This window comes from Vicia villosa, unplaced genomic scaffold (genome assembly GCF_029867415.1).
Source record: "Vicia villosa cultivar HV-30 ecotype Madison, WI unplaced genomic scaffold, Vvil1.0 ctg.000739F_1_1, whole genome shotgun sequence".
Classification (NCBI taxonomy): domain Eukaryota; kingdom Viridiplantae; phylum Streptophyta; class Magnoliopsida; order Fabales; family Fabaceae; genus Vicia; species Vicia villosa.
In genome coordinates, this window is record NW_026705330.1 from 378,900 (window position 1) to 395,000 (window position 16,101).

Genomic DNA, 16,101 nt, shown 5'->3' on the forward strand with positions numbered 1-16,101 from the left:
ATGTGACAGCAAGCTGCTGGGCGTGTGCAGTGGTATTTGCATGAATTCAAGGCTATTTTTCTCATACTTCCAAGCCTTATCTTGAGATATTTTCAACACCAATCTTGTTCTATCCCATGCCCTCTTTGATATGACACCATTCTTGCATCATTTAACAGCCCATGGTTCGAGATATAAGTGTTCAAAGTAAGCACCACAGCATGAAGAAAAAAGAGTAAAACAACACACAATTGCACTACACACACATTAAAGTCCCACATTGGAAAAATGAAAAAAGTGTGCTGCAAGTCCCACATTGGAAAAATGAGAAAGAGGTATTGCAAACTAGTCCAAGTCCCACATTCAAGGATTGTGAATCACAAACCAATGGTTGGCCATATAAATAGAAACTCACACTTCATTCTCACTCACTTCCACTCTTCACTATATCACTATACTCTCTCTCTCTCTCCTCTCTCTCTCCTCTCTCTCTCTCTCTCTCCCTCTCTCTCTCTCTCTCTCCTCTCTCTCTCTCTCTCTCCCCCCCTCTCTCTCTCTCTCTCTCTCTCTTTCCCTCTCTCACACTCATCTCCGAGCTCCACTCTTCACCACCACAATTTCGGATTCAAGAAGCACCATTGGTTTCATCTCACCCGCATATTGAAGGAACTTTGAGGCTCTCTCTACAGCTTAGTCCAAGACTCTTCCACAAGTAAGGTTCATAAACCTCTTTGCATATCATGTAGCAAGCTTATGCATATTGTATCTGAACATTAGGAGCCTTGAATGATCATCTCTGTTGGTGCATAATGTTGATTCTCTGGATGTTTGAAATGTGTACTTGAACTATGCATAGAGTAGGAATTAATTTGATGCCATTAGTGTTTGTTTTGATGAAGTTTTCACTAGCTAAGGTTTAAGAATCTCCTCGGTTTGCTTGATAGAGCGCGTATTACTAAAAACCGATTGCATTTTTGAAATCGGCACGAAAAATAGTGGGAGAGTGGTTCTCTTTTTTAATTCTGGGCTGTCTAAAAATCTCCGGCGTGGTGAGGCCGCCGGAGAAGACGGCGGTGTGGTGGCCGACCGGCGCGCATGGAATTCCGTCCCCATGCAGAGGGAACGCGTGGCGACATTCGGTTCGCTGCTTTTCCAAAGTTCTGGGCGCAGCATTTAATGGGGTAGGGGGGAGGGACGCGTGTCCAAGCGGTACTGGCTGGGTTTTTTTTTTGTCACTTAGTTCATTTAAAAGCTGTATGACCAATTGATGCAGTCTGTATGCCATGCATGTCACGTTTCAGTAAAAGAAATAAATGAAAATGAGACAAAATGAAATGAGGGAAGAGGAGATTGCATTGGGCCGCGAATCCTGGGCTCTATCACCTCTCTGGATTACACCCCCGTTCTTGCTAACGCACACCACCTGCTTTTGGACTGGGCCTGAGTGCCCACGCTTTTTCCACCCCTTTGCCGGCCCAGTGTGGTTTTTAACTGTTTCTTTAGTTCATTTTAAAATTACTTGTGCACCCCCTTGCTGTTAACAAAAAAACAAATAATAAAAATGGGTTTTCCCTTTTATGCTTTTAAATCTTTTGCAATTAAAAATTCTTTTTCTTAAATAAATTGACAAAAAACATTTCTCTTCCAATTAGAGTTTTTAGAATTCTTTTTTTCTTTAATTAATTTTAATTGTTGTTTCCTTGAATTTTGATTGGTTGGTAAACCATAGCATATAAATAGTTGTTTCTTTGATAATTCAAAAAATAGCTTCTCACATGAATAAAATACATTTGCTTGTAAATATTTTCACAAATAGTTTAGATTTAATTTTCTTTCTTTCTGTGTGAATATTTTCCATATATGTGAATTGTCTAAAATGCCCTTGGTCTTTAATATCACTTTAATCCTTTTGATTGCTTTTTCCTCCCCATTTTCCCTTAGAATAATCAATAACATAGAATGTAGTTATTAGGGCTAGTTCCCTTTTGCATTTTCTCTTTTTTTCTTTTACAACCACTAAAACATCTAATAAATACTTGAATAAAATCCCCTTAAAAAACACCAACCAAAAACACTTCAAAAAACCTAATAAATGTTCAGACTTAAAACAAAAGTGAGGAAGTGATGCGAGACCTTGTAGTAGGTTCTCGTCATCATGGAATTACCCTAAAAGACACAAACCAATCATTTCTTTTCTTTTGCCTGCTTGGCACCTAAGGGCATCGTTATCTCCGCTCTACTGCATCTTAGGTCGATCCCTTATGCAAGAGCGTGAGCGTTAACTCCGCCCAACTAAAAAACACAAAAACAAACAGAAAATCGTGAGCCGAGCTACGGTAACTCTGATTCCTGAAAAGGATACGTAGGCAGCGGGGTAGGGCCCGTGCGAGTATAATTCTTTATTTTCCCTACATTCTGCATTCATTTCGCATGTAGACATAGACATAGTACACACCCTTTAGATAGAAACAAACATAGGTGGATACCATCGAGTACGATGGGCGCGAGGGGTGCTAATACCTTCCCCTCGCGTAACCGACTCCCGTACCTTGATTCTCTGGTCGCAAGACCCTGTTCCTTCCTTTGTTAGGTTTTCTGATATTCCTTTCCCTTATGGGATAAATATATTGGTGGCGACTCTGTTCATTTTTCGCGAGCGTGCGACAGCTGGCGACTCTGCTGGGGATGTTGCTAGACCTGTTGCTGGTCCATCCTTAGTGAGTCGATCCTAGCCTGCGTTTGTTTGTTTATTTACTGGGTGTTTATTTGTTTTATGTCTATATCTTGTATATATGTTTGCATGTTTATTTCCTGCTTGCATATCATGTTTATTTCTGTTTGCACATCATGCATATGGATTATATTCTGTGTTCCTTGGGGTCTTCTGTTCTGTTTTGCAGGTGGGGGGTTTTTGAGGTAAAAGGCCCACTACCCAGGCCAAGTGACACCTAGGATTAGCGTGGATGCTCATGTTGGCTCCCGTAGCTCTTGCTACGATCGAGTTGATGTGGGGTACCACAACTGGGCAAGGTTCTTTCATGGAACACTGTGTCTGGCACTCTTGTTGCCTCAAACACTTTGTACCCCATGGGAACTATAGACCCCAGTGACCATTAGGGACCACCTGTCCGTGTCTAGAATTCATACCCGTGAGTTTTGGGGAGGGACAGGATACCGGCCTTCATCATACCCGGATTTCCATTTTGCAATCTGAAGTCAAAATTTTGAACCTGTTACAATCAGTATTACCCAGACGTTCAGAGCTGCGAGGGACATTCAGTCTCTCACCACATCATGCACATGACACATCATGCTATTGCATCCACCTCACTTCATTCGTGGAGAATCCTAAAATCTATTTCTAGAGAGAAAAGAAAAGAAAAAGAATATATACATACCTTTTTGCAAAAAAAAGAAAAAAGAAAAGGAATAATGAAAGGATTTTAGGATTCTCCCAATGAAATGCATTCCACCACATCATTTAACATGCATGTTCATTTATTTTCAGGAACTTTTTGGCTTTGTCTCCGACTAACACATGGCTCCACCACTGAAGACTGGCAAGCGCAATTACTCTTATTCTTTTGTGAATCCTAATCTGAAGTCTGTTGAGTGTTTGGCAAAGAAGATCACACCGGATGAGTCAACCAATTTCCGAGAAAAATATGGGTACATTCTGAGCCTCCTCAAGATGCCATTCACCAAGGATGAGCAAGAGGGAGTTCACACTTTGCTTCAGTTCTATCATCCTTCCCTCCGTTGTTTCGCATTCACTGATTATCTTTTGGCTCCTACCTTGGAAGAGTATTCGTCATTCCTTGGCATTCCTGTTGGGAAAGAGGTACCTTATTATAGCGCCATGAAGGCCCCTGATTCCATTGAAATTGCTAAGGCTCTTTATTTGAGCAAGTCAGTCGTGGAGGCAAGTCTCACCAAGAAAGGAGGTTGTCATGGTTTTCGTATGGAGTTCCTGGTTAAAAGAGGTTGTGATGCTGCTGAAGCCAAAGAATGGGACACTTTTAGAGCTATTCTGGCTCTAAGTATCTATGGTATTGTGATGTTCGCAAATGTACCTGACTTTGTTGATATGAATGCCATCCACATATTCATTCTGCAGAACCCCATTCCTACGCTTCTGGGGGACGTTTATCATTCCGTTCATCATCGTAATGAGCAGAAAGGAGGTTTGGTTAGATTCTGTGCTCCGCTGCTATACCGTTGGTTCAGATCACATTTGCCGGAACGTGGAGCTTTTGTTGATAGTAGGTACACATCCAGATGGGCTGATAGAATTATGGGGCTTAGAGCTAAGGACATTGTCTGGTACAACCGATCCTTGGACCATATGGAAGTTGTTATGAGTTGTGGGAAGTTCAAGAATGTGCCTCTCATGGGCATCAGAGGTGGGATCAACTATAATCCTATCCTGGCTAGAAGAACATATGGATATGCTTTCATTAGTCCTCCTGAACAAGCAGAGATTGCTGAGAATATTTACTATCATTCAGCCACCAATGTTGGGCAAATGGCAGAAGCTGCGCAAGCCTGGAAGAGTATTTGCTGGAGAGATAAGAAGCATTTTGGTCAAAGAGACTGTGCGACTTATAAAGACTATACTGAGTGGGTTGAAGTTGTGGCCAACACCCAAGGGATGCCCTTCCCTCCAAAAGATCCTTTGTATCCTCCTGCTGGTGTACAACCCAACATTGTCTCCATGCCTTGTTATAATCAGACTGTGGAGCAGAATCGGAAATTGACTGAACAAATGGAGACGATGCAAGTTAAGATGAATACTGATAGGCAAGAGAAGCTTTCTGCCCTTCATAAGTTGAAAATGAGAGAAATAGAGCTTGAAGAATTGTATGCTAGAGGAAGTACTTCTCAGAAAAGGTCAAGGGTGACCATAGACTCTAAATCTGCTAAATCTCAAGAGAGGGAGATCAAAGAGCATTATGAGGTTCAGTTGGCGGAATTGACAAAGAGGCTCCAAATCCAAACTGATATAGCCAAATCAGAGAAAGCCCGTCGAAAGAAAGCAGACAAGCTCCTTATGGAACGTCAAGCAAGGATTGAGGGGTGTTATGAAGAGATTCGCAAGTTGAAGGGTCGAGTAGAGGAAAAGGGGCAAAGTGATACTCAAGCTCAAGAGGAGGCCAGAGGTTGGGAATTGAGAAGCCGTTACTTGGAGACCATGCATTTCAGAAAGGACCTATTGATTCAAGAAGTTGTTAAAAGACCAACCCATGCTGAGACCAAAAAGCTGTTTGAAGAAATGAAGGCTTGGAGCTATAAGAACATTGGAGATAGCCCACTTCGTCATTTGGACATGGGAGATCCTGCTTAGTATTGGTTTTTGTTATAGAATCACCACCAGTCTTGTTGGATGGGATTCTTATTTCCATTTTCTGTATTGTTGGCTCATGAGAGCGGAATATTTTGTACTTCAAACATGGTTGTGGAATTAATGGATTATGGTTGTTTATCTTGGTTGCGCTTCGTTATTTCTCATTATCTTGTAGTGTTGGTTCGAGACAAAGCCGAAAATTCTTGAAAATAATAAAACATGCACACATGCACCCATGCACTCATATCATACTGCATTTTCAGGTTTTTATCAGATTCTAATTGAGGTCCCTTCCAACAACAGATTTCTTTTCCGACGACGAAGCTGACTTTCTTACATCCTTACCGCACCAGGAGCAACGAGAGAATCATGGATCAATTTGAACAGAGTCAAGCTGCCCTCCGTAGGGATATGGATGTTATGGGGGAAAGAATGACCCAACTTATGGAGACTCTTCATGTCGTTGTCCAAGGACAAGAAGAGCTCAGAAAGAGCGTTGCTGGGCTGATCAAAGATACTCCTACCAATTCTGCTGATGGAGGGGTGAAAACTAAAGAGATTCCTGTTGAGGGGATAGCAAAAGTAGTGGATGACCACCACGAGGTTATTGACCTTGAACATGATCTTACTGCTGAGTTGACTGAGACTGCTAAGATGTACCAAGCTCTCGAAGAACGCCTCAAGGCCGTTGAGGTTGCTAAAACTTCGAGTTTCGACACTGCTGCTATGTGCTTGGTACCTGGGATTGTTATTCCCCCGAAGTTCAAAGTGCCAGATTTTGATAAGTACAAGGGAGTTACCTGCCCAGAGACTCACATTCGTTCTTACTGCCGTAAGATGGCCGCTCACGCTGAGAACGAACCTCTGCTTATGCATTTCTTCCAGGATAGTCTCACTGGAGCCCCATTAGAGTGGTATATGAAGCTCGAGAGGTCTAATGTTAGTACTTGGGGAGAACTTGTTGATGCCTTCTTGAAACAATACCACTACAATACTGCTATGGCTCCTAGCCGCGCACAGTTGCAAAATATGTCACAGAAATCTGAGGAGTCTTTTAAAGAATACGCCCAGAGGTGGCGTGAACTTGCTTCCCGTGTCCAACCTCCTCTCTTGGACCGCGAGTTGATTGATTTGTTTATGGGAACTCTGAAGGGGCCGTATCTTCAGCACATGGTTAGTAATACTTCTCCTTCCTTTTCGGATGTGGTCATCATTGGTGAGAGGGTTGAGAACTGTGTCAAAGCAGGTACCATTCAAGGTGTTACTAATCCTAGCAACTCAAGTGGTAATGGTAAGAAGCCGTATTCTGGGTTTGTGAAGAAGAAGGAAGGTGAGACTAGCACCGCTTCTGTTGACCAAGGCCGAGCTCCTGCATATTCTGCTGTTCCACCTCCTTATTATCCGATGCCTTATGCTGTTCCTGGTCCGTATATCCCTCAAGCATATGCTGCTGCTCTTCCACAACCATGGATGGCACCCCAACAGCCTTTCGTACCACAACAACAAGCTGCTGCTCCTCAGAATCGCCAACAGAATCCTAGGCCTCAAGGTCAAAGAGGTCCACAGAGGCAAAGATACCCTGACAGGCGTATAGATCCGGTTCCCATGCCGTATGCTCAACTTCTCCCCCAGTTGCTTGCTGGTCAATTGGTACAACTCCGTGAACTTGGACCTCCACCTAGTCCTCTCCCTCCTGGTTATGATGTTAATGCTCGATGTGAATTTCATTCAGGTGCCCCGGGCCATACTATTGAAAAGTGTAGAGCATTAAAGTACAAAGTCCAGGATCTCCTTGATGACAAACTTATCTCGTTCGCCCCTACTGGTCCTAATGTGCAGAATAATCCTATGCCTCCTCATGCTGGTGCGACCAATGCTATTGAGTTATGTGATGATCAGGTCCTAGTAAATGATGTTAATGAGGTTAGGATGCCGCTAGCAGTTGTCAGAGAATATCTTATGCAACAAAAGGTTTTGTGTGAACTACATGACTACTGTTTGCAATGTTCTTCTAACCCTGAGGAATGCACTAGGTTGAAAGAAGAAATCCAGAAACTAATGGACGAAGGTGTTCTTAGAGTGGAAAGGGTCGTTCTTGTCAAAGATGTGGCTACTCTAGAGATACCTTACTATCCTGCTGAGGTGTCAAAGAATCAGAATACTCCTTTGGTCATTCGTGCTCCGAGTACTCCCTTGGTCATTCAGGCTCCGAGGACTCCGTTAGTTATTCAGGTTCCAAATGTTCCTTCGACTCCTTCAACCTCGTCTATTGTTCCTTCTCCTGTGAATGATTCTAAGGCTGTTCCTTGGAGTTATAATGTCGTGTATATTCGAGGGAAGAAGTTTGACTGTCCTCCAGTGGGCATCTCGAGTATCACAAATATTACTGGCACTAGTGGTATTACCCGTAGTGGTCGGATTTTTGCTGCCCCTCCTCCGCCTCCTAAAGAGACCAATAAAGAGGCTAGTACACAAGCAAAAGGAAAGCAAGTTGCTGTTGATCCTCCTGTAACACGTAACGCACAAGATGCCGAGCAACTCTAGAAGATCATTAAGAAGAGTGATTACAAAGTGATTGACCAACTTGATCAGACCCAAGCCAAGATCTCCATCTTGTCTCTCTTGGTGCATTCTGAAGCTCATCGTGATGCTCTGATGAAAGTTCTGGCTTCCGCTCATGTAACTCAAGATATTACCGTGCCTCAGTTTGAAGGGGTTGTGACCAACATTGCTGCTGGTAATTGTTTGGGTTTTTCTGATGATGAACTTCCACCTGAGGGTAGGGCACATAACAAAGCGTTGCATATCTCAGTCAAGTGTCTGGATGCTGTGTTGTCTCGAGTTCTGATTGATACAGGTTCTTCTCTTAATGTGATGCCCAAAACTACTTTGTTTAAGCTGAGTATGGATGGGGTTATGATGAGACCGTGCACTATGAGTGTCAGAGCATTTGATGGTTCTAGAAGGTCCGTAGAAGGGGAAATTGATCTGCCTGTCTTGATTGGTCCTCACATGTTCTATATTGCCTTCTATGTTATGGATATACGTCCTTCATACACTTGCCTCTTGGGTCGTCCTTGGATCCATGCTGCTGGGGCTGTGACATCTACCCTCCATCAGTGTTTGAAATTTGTTGTGAATGACAAGATTGTTGTGATCACTGGTGAAGAAGATTTGATAGTCAATAATCTGGCGTCATACCGTTATGTTGAAGTGGAAGGAGAGATACAAGAGACACCTTTTCAGGCATTAGAGATTGTGTCGGTTGATAAACTCCCCGTGGTTGAGAATAAGAAGGAACTCGGAGCACCCCTCTCGTCTCTGAATGATGCTAAGGCCTTCTTAGAAGCTGGCACTCCCCATAGTGCCTGGGGCAAGCTGATTGATGTTCATGAGAAGCGAGACAAGTATGGCCTTGGGTATCAACCATCTTCTTCTACTCAGCTCAGCATAATTCCTGGAAAGAAGGTGATTCCCCCCATTTCTCAAGTGTTCGTCAGTGCAAGCACCAGTTCTGGAAGTCAGGTTCTCGCCGTGGATGATGATGATGAAGAAGATCTCTCCAGATTCATTTGCCATGCTGCGCCTGGACAGGAGCTCAACAATTGGACTATCTTGGACATCCCCAGAGTCACTTTTATGGAGATGTAATTTTCTTGTTTCGATAAGTCATATGCTTCGCCCTAAGCATTTTGACCGCTTGTATAAAGAAGGGCCCCCATGTTGTTTCAATTTGTTTAATATTGAATGAAAATCATATTTTCGCATGCAATTACTGTTCCATTTCTTTCATTTTTGTTTTTACTTAAAAAACTCTTTCAAAAATGGCAAAGCTTTTTCCTTTTTTTCTTCTTTTTATGTGATGCATTCTAAGGCATAAATCATCCATCGTGCAGATCCGGCTCGAATTCCACCAGAAATGATAATGTTACAGTTCCACGTCTTAATATCCTTGAGAATCCAATTGACCAAGCTGATGAGGATAGTGGGGAAGATTGTGAAGTCCCTGAGGAATTGGCAAGACTTTTGAGACAAGAGGAGAAATCTATTCAGCCACATCAGGAAGCCATAGAAATCATCAACCTCGGTTCAGAAGAAGCAAAGAGAGAAGTCAAGATAGGGGCCGCTTTGCAAAGTGATGTGAAGAGAAGGTTGATTGAGCTGCTTCGAGAGTATGTTGACATCTTCGCCTGGTCATACGAGGACATGCCTGGTTTAGACACGGATATAGTTATGCACAGGTTACCGCTCAAACCAGAATGTCCGCCTGTAAAGTAGAAACCACGAAGAACTCGACCTGATATGGCTTTGAAAATCAAGGAGGAAGTTGAAAAACAGTTGAAAGCGGGTTTCTTATCTGTGTGTGAGTATCCTCCTTGGATTGCAAACATAGTACCTGTTCCTAAGAAGGACGGAAAGGTACGCATGTGTGTCGACTACCGAGATTTGAATAGGGCAAGTCCGAAGGATGATTTCCCTCTGCCTCATATTGATGTGCTAGTCGACAACACTGCTCAGTATTCGGTATTCTCCTTCATGGATGGTTTTTCTGGCTATAATCAAATAAAAATGGCTCCTGAAGATATGACCAAGACTACCTTTACTACTCCGTGGGGTACGTACTGTTATAAAGTGATGCCTTTTGGTCTTAAGAATGCTGGTGCAACATATCAACGAGCAATGGTGACTCTTTTCCATGACATGATCCATAAAGAGATTGAGGTGTACGTCGATGATATGATTGCAAAATCCCAAACTGAGGAGGAACACTTGGTATATCTTGAGAAACTGTTTGCTCGTTTGCGTAAATTCAAGTTGAGGCTTAATCCAAACAAGTGCACTTTTGGAGTGCGATCTGGAAAGTTACTTGGATTCATTGTGAGCCAACGAGGGATTGAGGTCGACCCTGATAAAGTAAGAGCAATACAGAACATGCCAGCACCAAAGAATGAAAAAGAAGTTCGAGGGTTCCTTGGGAGATTGAATTACATAGCCAGGTTCATTTCTCATCTCACTGACACTTGTGAACCCATCTTCAAACTGCTGCGCAAAAATCAAGATATCCGATGGGATGATCATTGCCAAGAAGCCTTCGAAAAGATCAAGCAGTATCTCCAAGAGCCACCAATCCTTATGCCTCCGGTTCCTGGGAGGCCGCTTCTTATGTACTTAACTGTGCTTGAAGGATCTATGGGGTGTGTGTTGGGCCAACATGACGAGTCTGGTCGAAAAGAGTGCGCCATTTATTACCTGAGCAAAAAGTTTACCGATTGTGAATCCCGCTACTCACTACTCGAGAAAACTTGCTGTGCTTTGGTATGGGCTGCTCGCCGACTGAGGCAGTATATGTTGACTCACACCACTCTATTGATCTCCAAAATGGACCCGATAAAATACATCTTTGAAAAACCGGCTCTTACAGTAAGACTAGCCCGATGGCAAATGCTTTTATCAGAATACGACATCCAGTATGTCACACAGAAGGCCATCAAAGGAAGTGTCCTTGCAGATCATCTTGCTCATCAGCCATTAGAAGAGTATCAGTCAATGAAGTTTGACTTTCCTGATGAAGATATCATGAAACTAGATGATAATGAAGGACCCGAACCAGGGGAGCGATGGACTCTCACGTTCGATGGTGCATCAAATGCTATGGGCCATGGTATTGGGGCAGTTTTGACTTCTCCTCGTCAAACTCACATCCCTTTCACAGCTAGAATATGCTTTGATTGCACGAACAATGTCGCAGAATACGAAGCTTGCATAATGGGTCTCGAAGCAGCCATTGATATGAGGATTAAGATCCTTGAAGTGTATGGGGACTCTGCCTTGGTTATACACCAAGTGAGAGGTGATTGGGAGACACGACACCCCAATTTAGTTCCTTATAAGGACTATATCTTGGAGTTGCTTCCCGCTTTCGAGGAAATCACTTTCAATCACATCCCCCGAGAGGAAAATCAATTGGCAGATGCTTTGGCTACTTTGGCGGCTATGTTCAGAGTTAGCTCCCCTAAAGAAGTGCCAGACATAACGATCCTCCGTTACAAAGAGCCTGCCCATGCATTCCCTGCTCATTGTCTCACTACCGAAGATGTGTATGATGAAAAGCCATGGTATTACGACATCAAGAGGTACGTTGAGAAGCAAGAGTATCCCGAAGATGCTACGATTGGTGATAAGCGAACGCTTCGAAGGTTAGCATCCAAATTCTTCTTGTCAGGAGACGTCCTGTACAAAAGAAACTATGATTCAGTTTTGCTCAGATGCGTGGATAGACACGAAGCAGAATTGATCATGCGGGAAATTCATGAAGGATCTTTTGGAACTCATTCCAGTGGACATTCTATGGCCAAAAAGATCTTGCGAGCGGGATATTACTGGATGACAATTGAAAGTGATTGTTATGTATACGTGAAGAAGTGCCACAAATGCCAAGTGTATGCCGACAGAATCCATGTTCCTCCAACTCCTTTGAATGTTCTGACATCACCTTGGCCCTTTGCTATGTGGGGCATAGACATGATCGGACGGATAGAGCCGCAAGCTTCGAATGGACACAGATTTATTCTTGTTGCTATCGACTACTTCACCAAATGGGTTGAAGCTGCTTCTTACAAGAATGTAACCAAGCAAGTCGTTACTCGCTTCATCAAGAAAGAGATCATATGCCGATATGGGGTTCCAAACAAGATCATCACTGATAATGGGTCCAATCTTAATAACAAGATGATGGCGGAGTTGTGCGAAGAGTTCAAGATTGAACATCACAATTCATCACCCTATCGGCCAAAGATGAATGGCGCAGTCGAAGCTGCTAACAAGAATATAAAGAAGATTGTCCAGAAGATGGTTAGAACGTATAAAGATTGGCATGAGATGTTGCCATTTGCTTTGCATGGCTATAGAACTTCTGTTCGTACTTCAACTGGGGCAACTCCCTTCTCTCTTGTCTACGGCATGGAGGCCGTACTACCTGTCGAAGTGGAAATTCCTTCGTTGAGGGTCTTGATGGACGCCAAACTCGATGAAACAGAATGGGTTCAAACGAGGCTTGATCATCTCAATCTAATTGAGGAGAAACGCTTATCTGCTATCTGCCATGGCCAGTTGTACCAAAAGAGGATCAAGAAAGCGTATGACAAGAAGATTCGGCCTCGAGAATTCCACACCGGTGACCTAGTCGTAAGGAAGATCTTGCCAATTCACACTGATCCAAGGGGCAAATGGACCCCCAACTATGAGGGACCATACATTGTGAAGAAAGCATTTTCAGGTGGTGCTTTAATCCTGACAAAGATGGATGGGGAAGACGTTCCGCTTCCGGTCAATTCAGACTCAGTCAAAAAATACTACGCATAAAAGACCCGCTAGGTCGACGTACCTAGGCAAAAATAAGGGCATCCCGGCAAACCAAAAGGGTCTGGGCAAAAATTAGGGATAAAATAAAAAAAAAGAATAACCCGCTAAGTCGAAAACCCGAAAGGGCGACTTAGGCAAAAAGGGGCATCCCGCTGGATTGAAAACCCGAAAGGGCGATCCAGGCAAAAGTTAGGGATCAAAAGCGAGAGGCTGCAGTCTGAATATCCTTCACAAAGACCACTATACGCCCTTGGCAGAACGGACAGATCAATCCAACCACTACCCTTCTGAAGCAAAGCATTGAGAGGATCGAGGATATGGGAACTGTAGCAATATCAGTTTTAATGGAAATCCGAGCATTTCTCTTTGCCATTTCGCTCTTTGCATTTTTTATTTTTATTTCCATTTTCGCAGCTACCTCATTTAGGAGTTGCTTCCTTGTACAGAAGCCTATTCTCAGGCGCTCCATCAATAAAATGATCTTTTGATGCAAAAGCTTTCTTTCTTTCTTTTTATTTTCACGCATGCGAGATGTGATTTAATTCGTTATTAAACATTGCACTGAAAGCATGGGGGCAATAATCACAAAATCAAAACGAAACATGATGTTACATAAACATAAAAGTGCTCTAAAGGGCGCCATCTGCATCCAAACGTTGTTTTCTGTGCAGGTTGCAGGTTCTAGCCATCATCTTGGCTCATGATATGTCACAAAGGTCATCATCATTCCACGTGAAAGTTCCAAAGTGTAATTCATCAGTACTGGTAAGCACGGAGCGCCTGAAAAGGTCCATATCCCTCTTCAATCCGGCAGACAAAGAATGGTCCCCCAAAGAACTCATGATTCCCCAAGCAGTATAGGATGTAAGGAAAGTCGAGTAAAGTCACTTCCTCCCCAGCAAAGCTATGTTCTAACTCTCCACACGGTTGCCAATAAGCTGTGGCACTATGAGGTTTCCAACGCCCATCCGCAATAGTGTTTCAAGACAACAAGCAGCGGACCCCAATGATCTCGCTCCCCTGTCACTAATGCCTTTATTTGGCACTTTGCATATAGAAGTCATTGCATATAACATTGCATCTTCAAAAGTGTAGCATATCCGTCAAAGCGGATCGTTACGCCATAGAAAAAATTCAAGCATGCATACAAAGCATAAGCCAGATAGTACAAATCATCACTCAATCAAGCCGATGGTGCATCCTCACAGAAGTTGTCATCCGTATAAACTTCACTTGATATCTACTACTCCATCACAAATCTCTTCCAGCCATGGTGCCGATACCTGGTATCCCAATCCCCAGTAATTCAATCTACCAAACTCCTCAAACACTCGTCTGTGTCATTCCTTCGATACTCGTCTGTATCCATCTTTTTGATGCTCGTATGTGTCATTCCTTTGGTACTCGTCTGTATCATCTTTCGATGCTCGTATGTGTCATTCGCCCGATACTCGTCTGTATCTCAATTTTGATGCTCGTATGTGTCATTCTTTCGATACTCGTCTGTATCTTTCTTTCGATGCTCGTATGTGTCATTCTTTCGATACTCGTCTGTATCTCCTTTTGATGCTCGTATGTGTCATTCTTTCGATACTCGTCTGTATCTCCTTTTGATGCTCGTATGTGTCATTCTTTTGGTACTTGTATGTATCTTCTTTCGATGCTCGTCTGTGTCGTTCTTTCGATACTCGTCTGTATCTTCTTTTGATGCTCGTATGTGTCATTCCTTCGATACTCGTCTGCATCTTCTTTTGATGCTCGTATGTGTCATTCTTTCGATACCCGTCTGTATCTCCTTTTGATGCTCGTATGTGTCACTCTTTCGATACTCGTCTGTATCTCCCTCAAAAACAATTGTCTATGTCACCTTATCTTTCTGTCAAACCTACCTCTCTCCCAATCATTTCCATGTAAATATCAATCCCTTTGAGAACCTTGTATTAGCACCTTGGCTACGTTACAAGTTATCACCATCCAGTTACTCACTGTAAATGTTTCCATCAGAAAAATAAAAGTTCTCTTTCCCCAGCAGATATCAAAACAAAAAAAAAACAAAAAAGGACACCACTTACACCATCTCCTCTTCAGGACAAATTTCTGGTACTTTGATATTTAACCTTCTTATACTCCGAATGTTCGAAAGGCTAGCGCCAACCTCACCTTCGAGTATAAGACGATTAAATAGGGGCAGCTGTCATACCCCAAATTTGTCCTACCCTTTAACTTCTAACTGGCTTAGGCTTTGCATTCATGTACATACATCACTTAGGTCATAATCCATACCCATGCATTCATATCATAGGTGTTATTCAAGGGCCAGCAAGAAAAAGCTCCATTGCAAAGAAGTATGATCAAAGAACGAGAAGACTGAGGTATAATCATGTGGCTCTATGTTCATTGAAGTCCTCCTGGATTGGGGTGTCTCTCCGCTTCAAATCAGGGCATTGATTGAAAAGTGCAAGCTTGCAAATCATCTGGTTCGTTAAATCAGGGTTTCTTTGACCAAAGTCAACCAGTTGACTTTCTGGTCAACATTTAATCAGGAATGGCTTCTATGTGTGAAAGGAAAACTTCTCATACCGACTGTGTGGATGTGTTTGTTTGACTGGATGTGAGTGGAAGAGATTTAATCGGGAATTTCATCAATAGTCGGAAAAATCGGAACAGTTGACTTTTGGGTCAAAATCGGGAAAATTATTCAGATATTGACTTTTGGTGGAAAATTAATCAAGAAAAGTCGAAGAACGGATAAAATCGGGAGTTCGGCAAAAAGTTGGGAAAAATAGAAAAAAGGACATTCCAACACTTAGAAAAATTTTTGATGTCTTAAATCTTGTTGAGCAGTCCACTTCAGCACCAGATTACACGTGGCAAACGACATTTTCCGGAAAAGTTTCTAACATCAAAGTTGTTCCTCTCATGGAGGAGAACAACTTTGTAGTTGGACACTTTTTCATTTGAAGCTTGTATAAAGAGTTAGAGTGGTGTGAAGTTGCTGGAAACTCATTTGAATCAAGTCACATTCCAGGTCACCAGTCAGGTCACGACCTGGCATTTTCACAAACACATGGCATGCCAAATCTCCAGTCATTTTTAGAGCTGTACAGAAGTGATATGAACGCAAACTTGGTATCATTCTCTTCTTTGCCATGTCATCTATCCATAGAAACAAGAATTGGGACAATTGAGCAAATATTTAGTGAGATACAAGCCTTCAAAGTAGTGCCCCAACCCTGACCAAATCCTGCAGGCAGCCATGACACAGAATTCTGGGCATGCAACGCATTTCAGCAAACACATGGTGGGCCAAATGTCAAGGTCTCTTTCTTCTTCCACATGTCTCTATCTTAAACAAACCCAGTTCTAAGCTATTCCTTGCCATGTCCTCTATCCAATGAGACCAGTATCACTGATTT

At 42.8% G+C, this 16,101-nt stretch overlaps 2 protein-coding genes across 2 annotated transcripts in view; both read left to right on the plus strand.

Annotated features, from left to right (window-relative positions):
* Window positions 1–3,517: 3,517 nt before the first annotated feature.
* Window positions 3,518–4,740, plus strand: LOC131630805 (uncharacterized). Its single transcript, XM_058901550.1, has 2 exons — window positions 3,518–4,670; window positions 4,712–4,740. The coding sequence occupies exons 1-2, from the start codon at window positions 3,518–3,520 to the stop codon at window positions 4,738–4,740; spliced, it is 1,182 nt and encodes a 393-aa protein (XP_058757533.1).
* A 73-nt stretch (window positions 4,741–4,813) lies between these two features.
* Window positions 4,814–16,101, plus strand: part of LOC131630806 (uncharacterized) — a 19,001-nt gene continuing 7,713 nt past the window's right edge. Inside the window, exon 1 of the mRNA XM_058901551.1 lies at window positions 4,814–5,241. Coding sequence (XP_058757534.1) covers window positions 4,814–5,241 — 428 coding nt within the window. The remainder of the gene's footprint in view (window positions 5,242–16,101) is intronic.

Bases quoted from the DNA above. Each gene is read 5' to 3' on its own strand.
- LOC131630805 (XM_058901550.1), top strand. From the start codon at position 3,518: ATGGCTCCACCACTGAAGACTGGCAAGCGCAATTACTCTTATTCTTTT. The intron at 4,671-4,711 runs GTGTACAACCCA...TGTTATAATCAG, and splicing joins TCCTTTGTATCCTCCTGCTG to ACTGTGGAGCAGAATCGGAA.